The 23,501-nt window shown below is 39.3% G+C and overlaps 3 protein-coding genes and 1 pseudogene across 3 annotated transcripts in view; 2 read left to right on the top strand and 2 right to left on the bottom strand.

Moving 5' to 3' along the window:
- Nucleotides 1-3,746: 3,746 nt before the first annotated feature.
- Nucleotides 3,747-11,511, bottom strand: LOC146451443 (uncharacterized). Its single transcript, XM_085098775.1, has 5 exons — nucleotides 11,377-11,511; nucleotides 6,448-6,846; nucleotides 6,220-6,370; nucleotides 4,965-5,218; nucleotides 3,747-4,215 (listed from the first exon to the last, which is right to left on the bottom strand). Exons 2-5 carry the CDS (start codon nucleotides 6,817-6,819, stop codon nucleotides 3,847-3,849), a joined length of 1,146 nt encoding a protein of 381 aa, XP_084954901.1. The 5' UTR covers nucleotides 6,820-6,846; nucleotides 11,377-11,511; the 3' UTR covers nucleotides 3,747-3,846.
- LOC146451444 (uncharacterized) lies at nucleotides 8,148-9,498 on the top strand (annotated as a pseudogene).
- A 3,083-nt stretch (nucleotides 11,512-14,594) lies between the features above and the next one.
- On the bottom strand, nucleotides 14,595-21,083 carry LOC146451442 (uncharacterized). The gene is made up of 5 exons (XM_085098826.1): nucleotides 20,966-21,083; nucleotides 18,738-19,166; nucleotides 17,093-17,249; nucleotides 16,390-16,634; nucleotides 14,595-15,070 (listed from the first exon to the last, which is right to left on the bottom strand). Exons 2-5 carry the CDS (start codon nucleotides 19,137-19,139, stop codon nucleotides 14,696-14,698), a joined length of 1,179 nt encoding a protein of 392 aa, XP_084954952.1. The 5' UTR covers nucleotides 19,140-19,166; nucleotides 20,966-21,083; the 3' UTR covers nucleotides 14,595-14,695.
- A 1,370-nt stretch (nucleotides 21,084-22,453) lies between these two features.
- Nucleotides 22,454-23,501, top strand: part of LOC146451441 (uncharacterized) — a 5,701-nt gene continuing 4,653 nt past the window's right edge. Inside the window, exon 1 of the mRNA XM_085098828.1 lies at nucleotides 22,454-22,886. Coding sequence (XP_084954954.1) covers nucleotides 22,695-22,886 — 192 coding nt within the window. The 5' untranslated portion in view covers nucleotides 22,454-22,694. The remainder of the gene's footprint in view (nucleotides 22,887-23,501) is intronic.

Raw genomic sequence — 23,501 nt, 5'->3', positions numbered from 1 at the left:
GGGTAAGCAAACGCATGTGTTCTTACTTTGGAAAACTGAATCAGCGACTGACATGTAACCACATGTTTTAATTCTTAGAGTTTGTTCGAATTTATATCGAGACAATTTCTATCAAAACAGTCACAGCACAGGACTGTAGTCCCAACTGCTTCCATCAACAGAGTTTTTACTTAAGTTTGCTCACCATACACGACAGTACCACGGCACTAATCGTACCCAGATCTCTTCTCTCCCAAAGAGTGAGAGGACCTGGCTACGAGATTAACCGGGGCGCATTGCCTGATTTCATACCGTGGGGGTCTGGGTACGGATTCTATGTATGATGGAATATGGGACTCAACACCCACATAGCCAGAAAGAGCACACCGAACTTTACAACATCCTCTTTCTGGCTATGTGAGTGTTGAGTCCCATATCCCATAATACACAGACTTGTACTTAGATACCCACGGTATGAAATCTGGCAATGGGGGTTCCTGCTCATGTTGAAGAACTGGTTTGGGAAGTAACATTACGCTCCACCTCAGTATCAAACACTTCAGCTGACACTTGATCACTACGGAAGACCCTGTTCAAGACAAAAGAGTCTTAGACTTTACTCTATCGGGCCACACTCCCCGTTTAGGACCAACTACTGAATACCCCCTACTACCCCCTACCCCCCCCCCCCCCCCACACACACACACACACACACACACACACACGTCTTTCTCCTAAAGAATGACAAACTAGCTGGGCAGTAGAAAATTGAAAGCAACCTTAGTTAATTGTCTTTTTTATTATCCCTTTTCTGATTACAATATTGCAAATCTGCACGGAATCAGTTATCAAGTTATTACATAGCATGGTTTTTTTTCCAATTTAGTATCATGTCAGGAGAATCAAAGAGTAAATTTTGAACTATCAATTCTTTTGCCTGATTTAAACTAACAAGATGCCTGCTATACTGGCATTACGCGTGATGCTGGGGCTGATTCATTTATTCCAACTGTATGTTTCACAGATTTATAAAACAATCCTTGCTAATGGAATAGTTTGAGTCACGAAGATCGCGTTACGTTGTTGCCCTTGTGTTACGCTACTCAGGGTTTCAAGGGAAATTGTGGGAATTCCATTGCGATAACGTAAGGTTCTCAATGACCTCTTTTCTGTCTGCAATCGTGGTTTAAGACTGTCAAAGAAAGCACGATTCCTTCGACAGGAACTCTCCAATTTCCGCCATTCTAGATGTCGAGTGCTTCTTAGAAGTTATTCTTTCGATTTACCGCTTCAAAATGGTGAAATTTCCGTTTGAAAACGGCACAATTGAGTCCAGAAAACATGTTAACAATATGGCGACACAAGTTTAATCCAGTGTTAATTAAGTGATGCTTTGACGTCACACAGGCAGGGGTGAGTGGGTCTCCTCCCTCGCAATATGAGCGACAAGAATGGATTTTGATTGGCCTGCTTTTGTTGAAGACAATCAGGACAATACATCCCGAGTAGGAGAGGGGAGAGTTTAATGAATAAATTAATGTACCGATTTGTAGCTACGAGGAAGAAAAAAAAACAAGATGCCTGCTACACTGGCATTACGCGTGATGCTGGGGCTGATTCATTTATTCCAACTGTATGCTTTGCCGATTGATAAGACTATCCTTGCTAGTGGAATAGTTTAAGTCACGACGATCGCGTTACGTTGTTTCCCTTGTGATACGCGACTCAGACTATCACCGGAAATTTTAGCCTCCCACGCAGACGTTCTTAGGGCAGGAACGCGTGACGAGGCTACGGAAAATTTGTGAAATTCCATTACGATAACGTAAGCTTCTCAATGACCTCTTTTCAGTCTCGCGTCGTGGTCTAAGACTGTCAAACAAAGAACGATTCCTTCGCCAGGAACTCACTAATTTCCACCGTTTTACGTGTCGGGTGCTTCTTAGAAGTTATTCTTTCGATTTACCGCTTCAAAATGGTGAAATTTCCGTTTGAAAACGGCACACTTGAGTCCAGAACATGTTTAAACAATATGGCGCGACTATTTAATCTGTCATTAATAAACATATCAAATGATGCATTGACGTCACACAGGTAGGGGTGAGTGGGTCCCCTCCCTCACGATATAAGCGACAAGAATGGATTTTGATTGGCCTGCCTTTGTTGAAGACAATCAGAACAATACATCCCGAGTAGGAGAGGGGAGAGTTTAATGAATAAATTAATGTACCGATTTGTAGCTACGAGGAAGAAAAAAAACAAGATGCCTGCTATACTGGCATTACGCGTGATGCTGGGGCTGATTCATTTATTCCAACTGTATGCTTCGCCGATTGATAAAACTATCCTTGCTAATGGAATAGTTTGAGTCACGACGATCGCGTTACGTTGTTTTCCGTGTGTTACGCGACTCAGACTATCAGCGGAAATTTGTCAAATTCCATTACGATAACGTAAGGTTCTCAATGACCTCTTTTCTGTCTCGCGTCGTGGCCTAAGACTGTCAAACAAAGCACGATTCCTTCACTAAGAACTCACCAATTTCCACCGTTTTACGTGTCGGGTGCTTCTTAGAAGTTATTCTTTCGATTTACCGCTTCAAAATGGTGAAATTTCCCTTTGAAAACGGCACACTTGAGTCCAGAACATGTTAAAACAATATGGCGCGACTTAATCCGTCTTTAATAAATATATCAAATGATGCATTGACGTCACACAGGTAAGGGTGAGTGGGTCCCCTCCCTCGCGATATAAGCGACAAGAATGGATTTTGATTGGCCTGCTGTTGTTGAAGACAATCAGAACAATACATACCGAGTAGGAGGGGGGAGAGTTTAATGAATAAATTAATGTACCGATTTGTAGCTACGAGGAAGAAAAAAAAAAAAAGAAAAAAAAGAAATCGACCCGTTTTTAGACACGGTATGCCCCCTAAGGGCATCCCGCGTAACAAGATGCCTGCTACACTGGCATTACGCGTGATGCAGGGGCTGATTCATTTATTCCAACTGTATGCTTTGCCGATTGATAAGACTATCCTTGCTAGTGGAATAGTTTAAGTCACGACGATCGCGTTACGTTGTTTCCCTTGTGACTCAGACTATCACCGGAAATTTTAGCCTCCCACGCAGACGTTCTTAGGGCAGGAAAGCGTGACGAACCCCCAAGAACGTCTGCGTGGGAGGCTACGGAAAATTTGTGAAATTCCATTATGATAACGTAAGCTTCTCAATGACCTCTTTTCAGTCTCGCGTCGTGGTCTAAGACTGTCAAACAAAGCACGATTCCTTCGCCAGAAACTCACTAATTTCCACCGTTTTACGTGTCGGGTGCTTCTTAGAAGTTATTCTTTCGATTTACCGCTTCAAAATGGTGAAATTTCCGTTTGAAAACGGCACACTTGAGTCCAGAACATGTTAAAACAATATGGCGCGACTATTTAATCCGTCATTAATAAATATATCAAATGATGCATTGACGTCACACAGGTAGGGGTGAGTGGGTCCCCTCCCTCACGATATAAGCGACAAGAATGGATTTTGATTGGCCTGCCTTTGTTGAAGACAATCAGAACAATACATCCCGAGTAGGAGAGGAGAGAGTTTAATGAATAAATTAATGTACCGATTTGTAGCTACTACGAAGAAAAAAAAAAAAAAAAAGAAATCGACCCGTTTTAAGACACGGTATGCCCCTTCAGGGCATCCCGCGTAAAAAAAGAAATCGACCCGTTTTTAGACACGGTATGCCCCCTCAGGGCATCCCGCGTAATAATTTTGTCTTTGCTCTTAAATCAAGAAGAGCAAAAATGCTTTTTGTTTGTTCACCGCAAGTATTCAAAGACTCAACAAAAGAGTCAGTGATACCTTAGCGCAAACCGACACTTATCAGCCTGGTGCTAACCGGTCGGTGACCGTTGGTGTTGAAGGCCACGCCTTTGTAACGGGAATCGGTGGACGCTGTACGGAAGTATGGCGAACTGCCATCACCACACCAACTGTTACAATGCTTGTAACAACTAGTGTAACCAGAAACAAAGAAGCCGGAGTAGAACGAAGTATCACAGATCAACAGCTGATAGGAGTAACCGCTGCTCATGGCTCCAAAACCGTCCCACAATCCATAGGTGCTAGCACTCTTCCCATAGTTAGTTGTGGCCTTTACATGCTGGTTGGATTTTCGTTTGAAGTAGGCCTTGTTTCCAGTTTGATGATCAATAAATATAATTTCTGTGAACTAAAATGAAAGAAAGACAAAAATAGATTCGCTCTATCTAATGGAGCAACAGTGAAATCTTGGTAGGGTAGGTACGGGGGTCAGTGGAACGATATTGTAAACGTGAGGGACTTCAGTGTGTTTAAGCCAACCATTACCGACATCATGTATCATGATGTTCACTAGCTATAATACAGTTTCCTCATTCACTTTCGTCGCCAAATTCTCTAGAAATAAATCAAAATTATTCGTTGGAACTTTCATTCATTTGTTTGTTCTTTCATACCTGTGTTTTTTTCTTCGCTCCCTTATTCTTGTTTTCCTTCATTCTGCCTTAGCTTGGCTTATTCGTTTATAATAAGGAAATAATTCATCAACGTAAAGATATTCTTAGGATGCATTTAGTTCGCGTTTTATCTGGTAGCCACTCGACAGTGTCACGCAGTCGCACCAATGTCTCGTTTGTCTCAATGACGTCATGACTTACGTAGCTGGCGGCCGACCAATTATATCGTGCTTTCGTTGACCAATCAGGTCAATAACCGGAGAGTTAAGGCCATCCACCGACGATACACAATTCACTCGACTTTGATGATCGCTTTCATTCAGGTTGTGGAAGTGTCAGTTAAATGTCATCAAGAACTGTCCTTCCCACAGGACTACACTCACCAGTCATACTATACCGACTAACGATACGACTCCTAAGTTGAAACTAGTACAGCTGCTAAATGCCACATTTATTGGACCGATCAAATTACAGATGAACTTACTGAGATGTTGTTGCAGTTCGTCCTGTACCCGTCAGTTCCATAAGGAAAGGAAGCGTCGTACGTGACCTCGCTCTTGGGTTTGGCGTATTCATCGGTAGTGTAACACATGGTCCATCCTCCACCGTATGACGTCATATCGCAATAAGCCGAGAATGCATTTGAATGGCTTCCTCCATCCGGGTCCAACCAGTACATACCATCTCCCACAGACTGACCTTTATTCTTGATATCTTGACAGGAACGGCCCACTAAAACTGAAAAGATAAATGTTGTAAACTAAAGAAAACGTAATTATGTACCGCATGCAAGATTATTGAAACTTGTTAGACCTATAGCTATAGCTCTGTTTGACTCTGACCCTCTCAGACAAACTTCCCCGAATCTGACGTCACCTGTTAGTTCGTCCCCAAGCTTCAGAATGAAGCTCGGCTGGCTCGAAAACCGCGATTCGTTCTGGGAACGAGACTAGAAAATCATTTACCTATCTTTAAAAATATTACACCGCTTCGAAGCGTAAGTGCTTTATATCACCTTGGGTTTTATCTTCCTGCATTTAAATTTTAGCCAAATCCATATAATGAAGGAGATATAATGTTATGAGTCTTTGGTTGAAATCCTATCCCGAAGTGTTACCAGTAAAATGAAACTTGTTGAGCTGGCATCAGTTTAGTTGTTGAAAGAGCCGTCTAAATTTTTTCACTAAAATACTTTTCAATTGACGATAGAATGTATTAGTAGGAGTACACTTTACCTAAAAGATGCGACTCACCCATTAGACTACAAGTCCCTTATTTTTTTGCGGTCAGACGACCGCGCGCGAAAGTAATCTCCCGCGAAGCGAGGCGACGCGACGCGCGGGGGACAATTTTCGCGCGTGCTCGCGTGATTCGATCATAAGTGACTACTCGCAGTCTACTTTATCTTTTTCTCAACAACTGGAGCCAACGCTTTCCTGTAAGTGGGGCGAGATACTAGTATAACTGTATGCCGTACAGTGTAGTTATAACCTTGATTCAAAGTCCGAACATTGTCAAAATTCTAAAGTGTAACAATTTGATGGTATTTTCTCTAAACGTTCGAGCCTGTGGATGAAACGCTCGGCGTGTGACAATTTAAATGGAAGCCGTATCGAGCAGTAATTTCCCGCAACTCTCCACTGTTACAATTAAGATCAATTTACTAGTTAAAAGTCGGGATAAGTTATATTTAATTGATGCGCTACCAAATTTTAATATCAAATAAACCAGGTCTTTACCATTTTCACAAAATTTTCCTGTCTTGTGCGGCCCGCATTCGCAGATAAAACGTTTCCCGATGACATCACAGGTCTCGCAGCATGTTCCGCCATTAAGACAAGGATTGTTTTCACAGCAGCCGTTCTGGCATTCAACGGAAGGCGCATTGGTCTGAAAATAGAAATGGGAGAATCCATCTGCTTCGAAAACTTTTAAAACGAGCTTTTCTACTCTGGAATTGTTATTACCTTTTGTTTGAAATTAATCACAAGATCGTAGTACTTCCATCCCTCCACAAATTCCAAAGCAATGGGGTTCGTATGTCTGTTTTTTTCGTTCAGTTGGCAGTTATCCTTGCTTCCTGTCTGTTGATAGTTGAACGAGATACACCGACAGTCCAGTTGACATGCTCTGAAGCAGAAGATTGGCTCTGTAGCTGTGACGTTTGCTATCACGTGACCACGTAAGGCGTGGTTATCAACCATGTTGTTCCCATGGACAAATGAGAATCCACCAGTTAGACAGCCACCCTTGGCGCTTGCTGGAGCAGCACGCAGCATATAAAGAATGAATTGAACAGCCAGCGAGAGGATGCTGTCTCTCAGTATATCCAGTAACATGACTTGCTTAATAGGCTATTGATTCGTCTAATATATAAAAGAAAATGATTAAAAACTCTTGTTAACAATGCGGTTTATGAGCTGAGAACTCTTGCTGTACAGTTACTCTAACAATATAGAGTTCTTTATTTTCTAAGTTCTTAAGGTCGTCAAACAGTTACATCAGCTCTTTTTAGAGTACATTATGATTTCATCCAAGTACACGTAATAGACAGTCCGAAGGGAAACTACCCGCTCAGTAGCTTTAGTTCGAATGATCACAGCTATTAGGCATCATTATTCAACGCATTGTAACACTGCCCAAATGTGATCATGGTGAACTAAATATTCGTCGTCCGCGTAGTCAACATGCACATATCCTGCGGTATACGAGAGAAAAATGGCAAAATAAACATCGTCTCCAGCTTTTCTGCAATAAAACCGAGCTTTGTTTAACTTGTCAATGTGTTTGAATAATTAACCAATTATATTCTGCTCAGTCTTGCGGAATATCACCTGATTGGCCTACTATATTCCGCGCGATTTCATAGGATATGTTAAGAGCGGATGTCTGTAAATATCAACCAGAGGTGGCAATAGCGAAAAATTCAAAATTCTCAAAAAAATTCACAACATAGCCCACGGTAAACTATTGCAAGAAATACAAAGTGCAGAGTGCAGAGAGGGGCCATTTTCCAGTTTCTTTCTAGTATAAATGCAGCTTTTATCAACAGGAATGGCAGTGAACAAAGAGGCAACATCAAAAGAAACCATGGTTTCTTCATCTTGAATGTCGTTTCTTTAGAGAACTGCAACAAATTTGAGACAGAATGACCATTGTGGTTTTGAATTGGTGCCAAAATGCTGGTCGGCGGAGAAATTTGGAAGTGTTGTAAAGAGGGGAACCCAGACATGTTATAATTGGTCTAAGAGGGTTACCAGCTTTGTGATGTTTGATAGAGCCGCAGATAGCTGGAGGTGTGCCATCAGTAGATCTAAGTGAGTTTTTGCTGTCTTTTTAAATTCAAGAGCTGCGTTGTGGTTGCGTTCTATTTGTCGGAAAGGAGAACTGGGGATTAGATCGTAGGTGTTACGGTCAGCAATGCATGCTCTTGAATTTAAAAAGACAGCAAAAACTCGATGATTCAACTTTCAAGCATTCAACAACTGATGGCACACCTCCAGTTATCCGCGGCTTCATCAAATATCACAAAGCTGGTAACCCTCTCAGACCAATTATAACATGTCTGCGGGTTCCCCTCTTTATAACACTTCCAAATTTCTCCCGAGCGAACATTTCGGCAACAATTCAAAACCACAATGGTCATTCTGCCCCGAGCGAACATTTCGGCAACAATTCAAAACCACAATGGTCATTCTGTCTCAAATTCGTTTCAATTCTTTAAAGAAACGACTGATGTCGACATTCAAGATGAAGAAACGATGGTTTCTTTTGATATTGTCTCTTTATTCACTGGCATTCCTGTTGATAAAACGTGCATTTATACTAGAAAGAAACTGGAAAATGGCCCCTCTCTGCACTCCAGTCACTTCAGAACAAATGTAGGTATTGAGGACACCGTTTCTTTATTAAACTTTGTTCTATCTAACAGCTACTTTGTTTACAAGGACAACATCTATAAACAGATTCATGGCTGCGCTATGGGCAGCCCTAGCTGTAAGTCCCGTGGTAGCTAATATATGCATGGAAGTAACTGAGGATTCAGCCATTAATGCAACCCCTGTTCCTCCCAGATATTGGAAACGCTATGTGGACGACAGTTTTTGCATCATGAAGAAAAATGCTGTATCATCCTTTTATGACTCATTGAACTCCATCGACCCTCGTGTCTCTTTCACCATTCCTGACATGGAAAGAATTGTCAGATATCTTTCCTCGACACGTTAGTCTCTCAGGACAGCGGAAAACTCTCTATCAACGTATATCGAAAACCTACTCACACTGATAGATATTTGGATTTCCATTCTCACCATGGCAAGAATCACAAAATTAGCCCTGCTGAAACACTTATACATCTAGCCACGAATTTACTCAATTCTGAAACAGAGAGAGATCAAGACTGATTTTAAAAATATGTTTACACCGCATTGGAATCTAATGGCTACTTTACAAACCTCATTACCCAAATAACAAAGAAGAATTGTTTCCCTCCACCAGTCCCTACACCTGAGAGAACTTGTCGGAATGTTTTTCAAATGTGTTGACCCGCCACCTACACGAGGGTTCGCGACCCTTCCGTACATCAAAGGCCTCACAGAACCGCTAACGAGGTTGCTCAAAAAACAGGACATACAAGTTACCAATAAACCTCTAAAAACACTCTAACAAGAACTCTCGACTTCCAAATTTCGTGCTGAAAAAGTAGATCAGTGCAACGTCGTCTACAAAATTCCCTGCACCACATGTTCGTGGAGCTACAATGGTGAAACTAAAAGGTCGTTTAGCAACAGGAAAAAAAACATGTCAGAAACGTGAAAATGTGCGCGAAAGGTTCTAATGTGGCTAATCATGCTTGGTCCAAAAACCACCAGATTGACTTTGAGAATGCCTCACTCATTGACAAGTCCAATTATCGCCACTTTAAGACCCCTGAGTCCTGGCATACCGCGAAAACTGTTGACGCTGACAATAACTCATGTCCATTCCCTAATGAATACCTTATTCTTCTTAACAAATAACGTTTTTCACACTTATCACCTGTATTGTACATTTTTTGTATTTATTAGTCCCCATTTCATATTATCTTCATATTTTATTCGTTGAAGACAACAGGACGGTTGTTGAAAGCTCATATCTTTTCAATTTTTGACCAGACAACGTTTTAAATTTTTTTAATAATAATTGTTATTACAAATATACGGGTGCGCTAAACAGCGCTGAAAACCCATAGAAGACAGCAGTTAGAAGGAGGGAATTAACGACCAGAATGATGTATCGAGTTTATTGAAACTCGAAACATATAAAAGGTAGAAAAGAATTGAATAACATGTACCTTTGACTATTTTAATAACGAACCTCCAGATTTCAAGGGGAAAAAAAGAATAATGACGTCATTGCGTTGGCATGGAAACTCTGATCTTGATAAAATTCATTGTTTTTAACGAAGGTGTGGCAGTTGGTCTCCTATCTTGGGTAATTATTTAACGTGAAGTGATTCGCGTTCAAGCTTGGAAGGCGTTACTAATGAAAAGTTCAAACAAACTACCTTTCAAAGGGTATTTTAAAACATATGAGAACAGCCAATTAAGCTGTTTTTAACGTCATATCGATGTCTAAATCACTGACCATGCAAAGTTCCTTACCATTAAACCTCTAAGAAGTAAAACACGTCATACTAGCCTGAACTGCTATACTCGATTCAAAAAAAATTTCGGAGCGTAGAATGTATTAAAAACAAACGCAATTATTCAATTATTAAAATGTCATAGGGCAGTATGCAAAATGGATCAGTACGATGGTGTAATTACAACCAGAGCAGCATATAAACTTGGCTATATCGCAGTGTCTTGTATAAAAGTTTTAGTTATGTATGCTTGCACGTATGTGTTTAAAATTATGAATCGAAGCTAAGTAAATCCGGTGTAAATCAGATCAGTTTGAGTTTCCATTTAAACCCATCCGTAAGTAATTTGTTGTCAACTTGGCAAAAACCTATTATCGACCGAATATCTTAGAAATGGACCATTAATAATTTAAGTGATTTTGCTGTTTGTCTTTTTACCTGCTGAGTTTTAAATGTTCAAACTCAAAAATTTTAAGCAAAATTTTATTTCTAATTTGCTAATGGGAATTAAAACTAGACTGACTAGACCAAGGCAGAAAAATTAAAAGCAGTCACTCCGCAACGGAGATAAATATTTGGTTGGTGTCAAAATAAACGAATGCCTCTATAACAAAGTTGCGTTTTGCCTCTTGCCTGTGGCGTTTCTCGTAGTTTTTCCATGATTAATTAAGTGGTTCAGTAAAGCCGACCGAAGAACCTCTTTGACCATAAAGTTCTGCTGAGAAAGAATTTTTATTTAAGTTTTTTGAGTCTAAAAACTGAAGGGATAGCTGATGTTCAGAGCTCGCGCCGGCGACCATGGTGATTTTCGGTACAACTCCGAGACTTTGCAAATCTCTAATAAAATGAAAAAGATAAAACCTGTGTCCTTCACTGAATAATAAATCATTCTCACAAAACTTATGTACAAAATTTACGAAAGAAAAACTTTGATAATGTATAATACTGAATTCAAGAATTTTCGATTAAAAGACTGATTCATTTATCCGCAACATGGCGAGTTGGCCGACTTTCAAGCCATGGAACTTGTACATGTTAAATAGTTCGGTTTCATTGCTACAATTATCCATGGTTAGCCTGGTTTCGAATTGACCATCGGTTAGGAGCACACCAGTGGATACGCGTTCTATTCCAAGGGTCATTTTTAAATATGTCATTAATGAAAAGAAAAGAAGAGCTAATAAAAATGTGACTGAACAACAGTGGGTCTAAAATCATTGGTAGCCAGAGAAATATTCTCACTAAAATACCGACTCTATACTATACTACTTACCACTACTAAAAAAAATCCCTTCGTTCTGTTACATGGCGCTCAAAGACGTCACAACCGTAAGGCTTCCCTGTGGATGGGATTCGGAACTTATCCACGGATTATAATGCTGCGTTTAATAAACGCAGGTGTTCTTATGGGGCAACACTTTACTGAAGTGTATTTTCCTAATAAAATAAACAAGATTCTACGTACACTGTGATTGGTGAAAATCCATCTACTCTGCTGGCTTTATTGAAAAACAAAACTATTTTAAGCGTTCTAGACACGCAGAATTGTGTGGGAGGAAAAACGTAAAGGAAAATGACAGCAACGCCGACAAGAAAACGTTGCTTAAAAAATAAATTCGTAGATTCACATTCTTTTAAATTATTTGGCAATTATTCCAGATTTATCATTTTGCCCAATGCCGGGCCAAACCATTCGGGAAATGAATTCTTTGGACGGCCGGTTTCAGAAAAATAAAGGTTCAAGACGTGGGATGTCGTGGCTCTTAAACTTCCTATTGCAAGGTGAAAAGAAGGACGTATGTTGATGATGAGTGATATTTTTGGTTACCTCAGTTTCAAACTCTCAGTCCGTAGCTTGGAGATTGAGGGAGCCTAGATACACGCTCCCATGGTTTCCTTAAAAGCGAAACCCACAGAAGGGAAAACTATTCCTAATCTCACCAGCTTAAAATGACTTAATATATGCTTAAGCCACTTTAACCCTATTGAAACAACGTACTTAGGCAACAAAAATGCTAATCAACCCTGAGAGGATTTCAAAACAGAGTACCGGTTCAACCTAAGATTTCAGCTAATCTCAACTGTGAATTAAACCCAAGATACTAATTATTTAAAATGGATTGCAACCGAAAAATCTCAATTAATCCCAACCAATACGAGCCAGATCTCATTGAAATAATTAAAAGTTTAATTAGGTAGCAAAGTCTAATCTAAGCTGTATAATCTCAACTGAGCTGCACAGGCAATTCAACCTAAAAACGCAACCAGTTGTATAGTACGTAAGAATTCAAGCTAAAATCTTAAAACCCTCGTCCCAAATTCTAAAATGGCATAACCAGGGAAAAAAAACAAGCACGATCAATTTCCCCTTGCCCCTTCCCCACTGAGGCTTACTTTGACTCTGGTACCCAGTGTTGACTGCGTTCGATGTGGTCTCCCCAAAGGTCACCAAAGCGTAATGATAAGAGTTTGTACAAAGGCGTTAAAATTCTAACGACAATTAGACAACAATATTCCCTCGAAAACGCACAGAAATTACAATAAAGTCTGAACAAGCTTACCCGGTGTGTTTTGCTGTGCTTTCAAGGCTTCTCGGTGCTTCGAAACGCCGTTTTTAGTGGTTTCTTTCTCAGCTGCTGTCCACGGGCGTCACTGTATTATGTACGAATGACAAGGTTGGAAAAGTTGAAGTCGACTTTGAATGTAATTTGACCCGCCATTTGAGGAGAGCACTTCGAAAACCTCGCTAAAATTTACTTGAAACTTGAGCACACGTTTACCTGCCTCACCATATACCAAGAAGGATGATGTGTGGTCCTTCCGGAGCAACTATTTCTCGGAAAAGTTCATTTATTGAGACACAGGCCTTCGTTGAAAACAAAGTTGATTTCACATCGGACGCCATTTTTGCCGCGGACCGAGACGTGTCCGACGTGTCCCTGGAATGTCATGACAAACTCACGGTCAAACCTAGGCACGAGTACTAAAATGTGCCCGACAGGGGAATCCATGTGAAACCTTTGGCTCGCAAAAGAACTACACACACCCCCTCCCGGCTAGTAGTTATGTTGATAACAAGTGAAAATGGAAACAGTACAGACGATTCCTCTGAGGAGGCAGCTGACCATGTTAGGGGTATCGAATGGTCTTTGCGAGCATTTGCGAGCATGCGAGCAATGTGTTTATCTTTGCGAGCACGAGCAGTTGTCAAATTTTGCTTGCGAGCAGCGAGCAGCGAGCAGCGAGCAGCGAGCAGCGAGCACTTTAGAAAATACAGATGGCGAGCAGCGAACACTTCGAGTACTTCGTAAATTTTCCGATAGCCGGAATCTCTCTTTTATTTAAAATAGGATGCATTGTTTTGCGCCAAGTAATAGCTAATAATCTGGCTGACACTTCCAAAACGGAACAAAAGTGTTAGCTGAACTCAGTTGAAGAAAGACTGAAGCCAGGGGTAAGGATGTTTCAACCTTTGTTTTTTAACCATATCATAACTGATTTATCGTTTATATCTGTATTGAAAATAACTACGAAAGAGGATAAACGCAATTTTGAGCAATCGAGCACGTGTTAACGAGAATGCGAGCATGCGAGCAGTTGCAAAAATTTTGCGAGCACGAGCAAGCGAGCGCCCGCGTAATTTTTGCGAGCAATTCGAGCAGTGGCCAAATTTTGCGAGCACTCAGTAAATTGAAAGGGACCATTCGATACCCCACATGTTGTAGAACTTAAAACTACTGGAAGCCATGTTTTTGCTAATTTGCAACTAGGCCTGGTCTTTAAATATGGTACCCGGGCTGATATCTTGTGTGGGAATCTTATGGTTTTGGCAAAGGTTTTGTAAAGCACAAAGAGTCGAGGAAACTTTGCACTATTATTCCACCACAATGCTCGATTCTTTGCCTCACTATTATGCTTAAGATTATGCCGGCATAATGTGGACAGCCCTATCTAGATCTCTTCTTTTCTGTTTTATTCAAGACAAATGCTTCGTTCTGTGACCATGCTCAAGAAAGTCACAGAATGGTCCTGTACTGATCAACGGGAGTTCCATCTGCAACTTTTTACGCGATTTAACTAACCGTGATTGCGCAAAAAAAAGACGTTGGGATGAAGGGTTTTGAAAAATTGAGACATTCTCATGAAATACTGAAAGAATCCTCAAAAGATATCCGCTAAAGACACAAATATGAAAACCAATATCCTGAGTAATTGGAGACAATAAGCGCTTAATCGCATCCCATCGGGACGAATGTGAGTCCCATTTTTAAAAGACAAAATAAAGGAGTCCTGGAGTCTGATCTGGAAAGTAATTAGGCTAGTGGCATTAAAAACACCAACGCGTCTTGTTATACCTGTTTTATTCAAGTCGCTTCACTGATTACAATATAGCAAATCTGTACGAGTTCAGAGTTCCTTCTTATTAGTTATTACAATGTTACTTCCATTTTAATCAAATTGCAAAAGTAACAGATCTTTTAGCTGATGTAATACTTATCTGCCTGCCGAACAGCAATCATCTTCTTAAAATCACAGAGAATCACAGAGTCAAGGACTCAAGCAAAAGCTTTTGCGATAGAGTCAGTGATATCTTATCGCACACCGACACTCATAAGCCTGTTGCTCATCACGTTCGGGTGATGGGCGTTGGTGTTGAACCCCACCCCTTTGTAACGCTCGTTAGTTGACGCTGTGCGGAAGTAAGGTGAGGCTTTATCACCACACCAACTGTTACACCGCTTGTAACAATTAGTGTAACCAGAAACAAAGAAGCCGGAGTAGAACGAAGTATCACAGATCAACAGCTGATAGGAGTAACTGCTGTTCATGGCTCCAAAACCGTCCCACAATCCATAGGTGCTAGCACTCTTCCCATAGTTAGCTGCGGCCGTTAGAGACTGGTTGGATTTTCGTTTGAAGTAAGCCTTCTCTCCAGTTTGATGATCAATAAAGATAATTTCTGTAAACTAAAGAAATGAAGAACAAAGTTAATAGTTTCAACGAGCAAGTTCGGAATTGTTTCATTGATTGTGGGAAGTTAATCATGTTAATAAAATGTTAGAACGACTGTATTAAGTTGTTCCTTCACGTCTCCTAAGGTTGGATTTGGTTTGAATTTGCATATTTGTTTCCAGTTAAGCAATCGACAATGAAAAAGCACTACACTGAAATAGAAGAACACGAAGCGGGTTAGAGGACATTATTTTTAACCACGAAATAAGGCGACACATTTCTATATGCACCAGAACTGCCAACACCAGAACTGCCAACAACTATCGCGTGCATCATTGCCGAACTAATCTGATAATTCACTATTCTTTACCAAGGTCCAAATTCCCTTCCTGTTACAATCACTTCTCTGACAAATTTTCCCAACTTTAAGAATAAACTGCTAGAGTTTTCATAGGTACGAGGTGGCCTCAACTATAAGCCTTGTGGTTTCTAAAGGTCACCTCGGGATACATTAAACAATGAATTAATTTATTGTAAATATATTAGGAAAAAGGCAAATAAACGTCAATCAATCAATATGTTTGTAGGAGCTGGAAAGTAGGTCATTGACATAAACTGCGAAGACGAGAGACGTTTTACGTTGCCTACGCGTACGTTCTGAATTTTATACTGCGAACAATCTCTCTTTTGCCCGAAAATCCGCAGAGAAAAACGTACAAAAACTGAGCGAGTAGCCGAGTACGATATTAGAGTCAGTTTTTTACGTTTTTCCTTGCGGAATACTTCGACTATGCTGAGCAAACCTATTCCTCTAGTAAGTCCCTGAGTTCGCTTTGCCAATCGAGAAAGCGACCAAATTGACGAACGGAGTGGAGTACTGACATAACTGTAAACAAACTACATGTAAACGTAGAAAAGATACTAAAAAAAAAGGCTTCCTTATTTCTTACCCACCCATAACCTTCTGAAATGAAAGGTCTATTAGTTTGCCTATGTGTTCGTTGATGTTTGCGTTCGTTCTTTCGTTTGTACGTGCGTTTCTGCGTTCACTCGATTGGCTCCTTTTCAAGTGCGTCCGCTCGTTCATTCGCTTATTTGTAGCACTCTTGCTCGAACTGAATTCTTCAAATGGATATTTAAGGACGGCAATCAAACTTAAGTAATAATTGTACCAAGATTAAAAGTAGAAATTGAAATACAGCGTTAAATGACGCATTCAGAACGAGTCTGGTTTTGTGATAAGTGGCCCGCAGCTGTTCACTCGTGTTAATCGATTCCAATTAACCCAATATAGTGGCTAAATGCTATAGATTGATCCAGCCAATCAACTTACTTGGATGTTGCTGCAGTTCGTCCTGTACCCGTCAGTTCCATAAGGAAAGGAAGTGTTGAACGTGAATTCTGTCTTGGGTTTGGCGTATTCATCGGTAGTGTAACACATGGTCCATCCTCCCCCATATGACGTTATGTCACAGTAGGCCAAGAATGCATTTGAATGGCTTCCTCCATCCGGGTCCAAAAAGTACATACCATTTCCCTGAAATTGGCCGCGCCTCTTGATATCTTTGCAGTCTTTTCCTGAAAATAAAGAAGAACATTTTAAGTCTGGTTTTCTTAATTTTAAGAGTTCATTGTCACCCTCGGCTGAAAACAAAAACATGATACATATTTCATCATTAAATCACTACTTTGACATTTCTGTGGTGGGAATGCAAAATATCACACTATCCTTATTTGTAATGGATCCGAATTTATCAGGGGCACCCAAATGAGAACATTGAAACAAAATACTGAAAATGTTGTTTTCTTTACATCTATTCCCAGATCGTTTTATGGCGTCTTAAAAGTAAATTTGTTTATTTTGAATTAATACAGTTTGATCTGATGCGGATTCTTTAGCTGAAGAATTTAGGTGCCAGAAAGTTTTATTGACCCAAATTTTCCATCTCGTTCTTACTGTATCTATTAATTCGGCTTTTTTTTATTAATTGGTACGCTTTCAATTTTTTTCTTTGTGAAATAAACCGGGTTCGTACCATGTGCATTTTCAGAAAATGGCCCTGCAGCGTACGGTCCACTTTTGCAGATGAAACGTTTCCCGATGACATCACAGGTCTCCTGACATGTTTCTCCATTAAGACAAGGATTGTTTCCACAGCAGCCGTTCTGGCATTCAAGGGAAGACGCACTGGCCTGAAATAGAAACGGTAGGAAAAATCACGAGCTGAGGGTACTAGTGAATGTGGCAAACGTTTCTACATGGGATCAGCGTCGACTGACTTTATCAGTGAAGTAGCTATCAAATGGCCGTATTACTACAGGGCCCAGTTGTTCAAAGCCCGATTAAGCTAATCCTCGATTAAGGAGAACTTTGATTCAAGTTTAATTACTGAACAATAAAGATTTTTCAAAAAACATTTTTGTTCCTCAGTTTTGACATTGACTTTTCTTACCATTAGCTTAAAATTAGATTTTAAAAACATTTTTAACAAGCGAGCTGAAAAGCTCGGTTAACCTTTAATCGGGGATTAGCGTTAATCGGCTCTCGAACAACCAGGCCCAGAAGTCTTAAAGAGGAAGTATCACGTGAATTTTGTGTCATTTCAAGACCCAAAAACAGCTATCAACAGAAACAAAACATGACTGTCTAGTTTTGTAATTAATTATCACCCCCAGTGCAACAAAACTGTCGATAAGTGCCTCTGGCCTGAGACAGAGTGGATTGAAAGTAACTTGAAAAATGCTAACTTCTTTTTCAAGTTCTCGTATTTTTGTTTCCAAAATGCGCCTGGAACAGATCACGAGTTGTTCCTTTAAATAATTGAGTTGATCTCTTTCCGCTCGTTCTAGAATTATTTTGTAGCGAAGTGAATATCTCAGTTTCGCCAATTGTTAACAAAAGTCAAAGTGTTCAAAAAAACCCCATGACACTTCGGAGTTCCCCTAGTGGGCACACATGACGGGACTAGTCGCAGGGACTATTCTCTTGTTTTGCACAATGGGACGAGTCCCTGAGCCTGTTGTACATCGAAATAACAAAATTTAAGACGCTTTTACTGAAATTTCCGCAAAGGTAGAGAGAAAAAGCAACGGTCCTATACAATGAAATCGACCGGTGTGCCAACCATTTAGGCAAACCACACGGATGGAAACTTTCGGCATAAATACGAAATGATCTAGCTTGTCTTAACAGAAGATGGATAACATGCAAAATGTATGAACATCAGCTGTAAATCCCAAAATTAAAAGGAGCAATAAAAATGCATCACTTTCACCAGAAGCCCATAATTTCAGAAGTACTCCAAACGGAATGATGCTTTCCATTTGATTTTCTGGAATTTCCGGGTTTTCCATGTAAATGGTGAGCACCCCGAATTTACTAAATTGGCCGCAAAACATTGAAATAAATCAGCTCAATAAAACCACACATTGTTTATCTATAAAATTACTCGATATTTTTTTTTCCAAAAGTCGTATATTGCTGATATAGAACCAACAAAAAACCGCTATTCGATCAAGACCTTTAATAAAGACACTGAAATACAAGATTTACGATCCGAGTAAAAGATCCAATTAAATTGGACTGTCGGTCGCCCATTTTCGCCATCAGGAAAATTTCGCAGGGCACTTCTATGGTAAAAAATTCCCGCCCAAAACGGAATTATATGTCATTTTTGTTACCTTTATGTTGTAGTCAATCACCAGATCGTAGTACTGCCATCCCTCAAAAAATTTCAATGCGCTGAAGTTCGTATATCTGTTTTCTTCGTTCAGTTGGCAGTTATCCTTATTCTCTTGAAAGTTGAACGAGATACACCGACAGTCCAGTTGACATGCTCTGAAGCAGCGGATTGGCTCTTTAGCTGTGACGTTTGCAAACACGTGACCACGAAGGGCATAGTTTTCTATCATGTTTCTTCCAAGAGCAAACTGAAATTCACCAGTTAGGCAGCTGCCTTTGGCGGTTGCTATGACAGCAATCAGCACGTGAATAATGTTTTGAACAGCTAATGCAATGAACATGACTCGCCCGAGAGACCGTTCATGAATGATTGACAAACCCCTTGTCACACTGATGTTCATGGAGGGAACTCGTGCCAAACAGTTGTTCTGAAAATAAATGATTTATTTTTAAGTTTTCAACCAAGCTACAAAATGCTAACAAACTAGTAAGAGCAGATCAACAAGCTCGTCAACAGTTACATCAGCTAATTTTTGGTCCACACTTGTGATTTCATCTAAATACTCACAATAGACAGTACCAAATTAAGCTACTGCTCAGTAACTTCAGTTCGAATGATAACAGTTAAATCCACTCGTACAAACGAGTGTATGAAACATAACTGTAGTAGCACCCGGGTCCTACCGCAGCAGGGACCGATCGAAGCGACATTATTATGCCTTAAGGGGAAAGAAGATTCTGACAATGCCAACGGTTAACATCACTAGGTTTGGACTTAACTCCTGGCGTTATCAGGCACCCAAACTTTGGAACAGCTTACCTGATATTGTTAGAGCGTTATCTAATTTTTAAACTTTTGGAAAACTTTTAGCAAACGAACCAATACTACGATGATGTAGCATCCATAAACTGCTTTTTATCCTCAGTATATAATTATTATTTATCAATTTTTTTCTCTTATTTTATTTATTTATTCATTTTTACTGTGGCATGCCTGTAAACTAGCTGGTGCAGTTTGTGACTAAACATATAGCTAAGCGCATGTTTCCACGTTAAAAAAAATTAAAAATTAAAAAATTAACAAAATATGAACTGCTAATGTCAAATCAAATAAGTACAGACATATAATTTTGAATATATTCAAAATATATGTAATCTTTTTAATTTTAAAATGTCAATTGCAGTATGACTGAAATAAGAGATATACTATATATATGTATCACGCGCAGAGAGTAGATATCTCGGTGTCTCATGCACAAGTTTTAATTATTTGTGTTTACACACGACGATGTTAATATTATAAATCGTTGCTTAGTAAATTAGATCAGTTTGAGTTTTCATTTAATTCTATTCCTAATTAATATGCAGCCAGTTTGGCAAACAAAAAAAGAAAAAAAAACAATCTTGACCAATATGTTAGATAATAAAAATGGAAATCAATGATCAACGAGATTTTCATGTCTGTCTTTTCGCGTGCTGAGTTTCATAACTGGAAATTATAATTCCATGTTTAAACATCAAAATTTCCGGCAAAAGGTTTCTAATTTACTCAGGGAAGTTCAAACTTGAATCTCGTGCCCAAAACACAAAAAATAAACGCCAATCAACTTAAACAAAATATTTGGTTATTGTCAAGATTAAACAAAGGCCACCAACAAAGTTCGATCGGTTTTTGCCACATGCCTATCTCGCAATCCGTAGTTTTTCCCCCATGCATAGACCAAGTAGTTCCCTTAAAGCATATAGAACCTACTTTGACCAAAAAGGCTTTTTGAGAAAGAATTTTATTCAAACGTTTTTCAAGTCTGAAAAAGGGATAGCTGATGTTTGGGACTCACGTGACAAATGGTTTTTCATTACGAGTTCGAGACTTCGCAAATGACAGCATCAGTTTGGCTTAATTAAAAAGTGAGTCTGATTCGTTTATCCGAAACGTGGATAAACGTTGTCCGACTTTCAAGCCATCTGACCAGTTAAATCTGTTTTCATTGCTGAAGTTAGCCACAGAGAGCTTGGTTTCGTCTTTAGCATTGGCTGGAAGGGAATCAGTATACTTTTTACACCAAGAATTATTTTTAATATATTGTTAATTAGAGGAAGACCTAAACTTGTGGAAATGTGGCTCGGCAGCGGTGCGTAGTGAATAAAAGGTAGAGAAATGATTACACTAAAATGCCGATTTCCTATCGGATGACAAGAGGACTAAAGCGCCGGAAAGGATACTTACCACGAGAAATAATTCCCTTTCTTTCTGTTACAAGGTCCTAAAAGATGTTTCAGCCGATAAGCTTCTTCACAGTTGGGATTCTTAACTTATTGACAAATATACTTCGTTTAATACCCGCAGGTGCCTTCATGGGATATCACTTTACTGAAGTGGATTTTTCTTGACTAATGATTTACATGAAAAAATTACTCAATTCTGATTGGCTATGAAAGGAGTGCAGTTTTGTTGTAACAGCGCAACAAGAGTGCAATTACAAATGGGTTCTGATTGGCTGGGAAACAAAAGAAATCAACGACAGCCAATCAGATTAGAGTGTTTCTATAGCAACATATTTGCGGAAATTTTGAGATAAGAATCGGAAAAAAATGGCCGAGGTTTTCAGCAAACAACGATTTGGTTTTGCAACTGAAACAACAATAGAACAGCTTAAAATCATCCCAAAAAAGATTTTGATCGAAAGCAAAAACTCTCATCCAGCAAATCTGTTTTTTTTTTTTTAAGATCTTTATTACATTTACTATTCTGACAGTAGCGCACATGCCATTCCTGTGTTTGTTAGTTCCTGTATCTTGCCACTGAATATGTTATACGGCTATTTTAATGCATGGCATAACTAACCACTGCGCTCCCTCCAAAATCTCTCTACTATTCACTCGTTCTGACCAGGCCCATTCACACTGTACCAGATTTTCAGCGGCAGGTAATTTTCACGTCCAAGGATCCAGATTCAATAAACAGTTGTTATCTTTTTCTGGAACTGGAACGAAAACTTGGAATAAAATTCCTCCTAAACTACGTGAGCTAAGCAAAACACTTTTTCAAGTGCAAATTGCAAAAATTATTCTTTAAGGTTTTGGAGACTTAAAAGGTGTATGTTGATATAAGCGCCCTACCTCATCTCAATTAATTAAATACTCAGTCAGGTTTTTGCTGTACCCTTTCAGCGCTCGCTTCTTTCCCACTTCCAAGACCTACAGCAATCTTCGATAATGAACCTTCCGATCCAAGTGATTAATCATCTTTGTTATATGTGATTTTATTGTTATCAGTCACTTCACTATAAATTTCTATCGCTAATTTTTATTATTTGTTAACTTATTACTTATGTTCACTATACTAATAAAATCCCTGTGTTGCTTTTCTTTTCATTCATTAATTGTATTACTATCAGTTATCGTTACACACCTCGAATAAGCCCGCTAATTGTGGGTAACTAATATTGTAAAAATGTGTACATATTAAACAAAATTGTTGTTGTTCTTAACAAAATGCAAATGCTTGGTATAACGGCAGGTGACATTTCTTAAGAGTGAACCATTCAATGATTACACTACAGACAAAATTCAACAGTCATTACCCAGTTAATTATAGAGCTTAACTGTGAGCTGAAGGATTTCAGTACTTACCAGAAGAAATGAAGTAATCTTGCATTTGGCGCAGATTATTTTCTACACATTTCTGCGTCTTCTTAGTGGCTAAAGCCATAGAAAAACCAGTGGAAAGGTGTACCAGAATACCACAATACTGACAAAACTCAGTCAGTAATAATGTTAAGTTTCTTTACGAGAGGAGAGATAACTTTTATTGGCATTTCCGCACTCGTTTTGTATCAAGCAACCAGTGAGTTTAACGTTGATGGCACGAAAGGTTTGAAGCGTACTCGGGACAAGGGTTTGGCTACGCCAACTTTGCTACGCATAAATTTCGCTATCTGAAAATAACTCCTTTGATGTCTGCTTCAGTGAAAAGCATCCCAGAGTGCGGCAGACTTTGCGTCGATCATACATCGTGTTTCTCCGCTAATTTGGCAGCTTTTTTTCACGAGGAAGGAAGGATTCTGTGTGAACTTTTACCAAGTGATAAATACAATAAGTCAGACAAATTTCTTGAAAGCGCAGTTTTCCACCACTTGGCCATAAAGGTGAGTAAAAATAAATTTAATTAAAACATATCATGTGCAACAAAATATAGGGCAGAGCACTAAGGCAATCTGCCATTAACAATTTTATCGTTTTGTCGTTTGAGTAACCTCAAAATTAACAGTTGTTATATACCCTCTCGTTCACTGCGAAAAATTTCAGCTCTCAAAAATGTTGTAATTACAGGCCCTTGATCTATTTACCGTCCTCAAGTTAATCTTGCCTTCAGTAGGATTGCACCACTGATGAGTTAATCATAAGAAAGCTCTTTTGTCTTCGTTTTTATGGAAAAGATAATTCTTTACACATGGGTATCGGAGTTGTGGAGAGAAGACATATCATTTCAGCTTTGTCAAAACACTTTGTAAACACCTGTTGTAGAGAGATTCAAAGAAGAAGCTTGACCTTGTAAATAATTAACGTCTTGTTATTCCAACTCAAATCTCACTTTCCATACATTTTCTGTAGATTTAACAATTACTTTACTTGTTAACTGAATATGAGATGACCGTCGAGTTTGGCTACGATCATCCCATATTTAACAAGAGCGAGTGGGGTAATTAAAACAACCACGAAATATTACTTAGTAGATCTTACTCATTTTGCTTTGCAAGTAA

Source organism: Pavona decussata, unplaced genomic scaffold (genome assembly GCF_977016875.1).
Source record: "Pavona decussata unplaced genomic scaffold, jaPavDecu1.1 SCAFFOLD_386, whole genome shotgun sequence".
Taxonomy (NCBI): domain Eukaryota; kingdom Metazoa; phylum Cnidaria; class Anthozoa; order Scleractinia; family Agariciidae; genus Pavona; species Pavona decussata.
The sequence above is the reverse complement of the archived record's forward strand: the minus strand, read 5'-3'. Positions and strand labels throughout refer to the sequence as shown.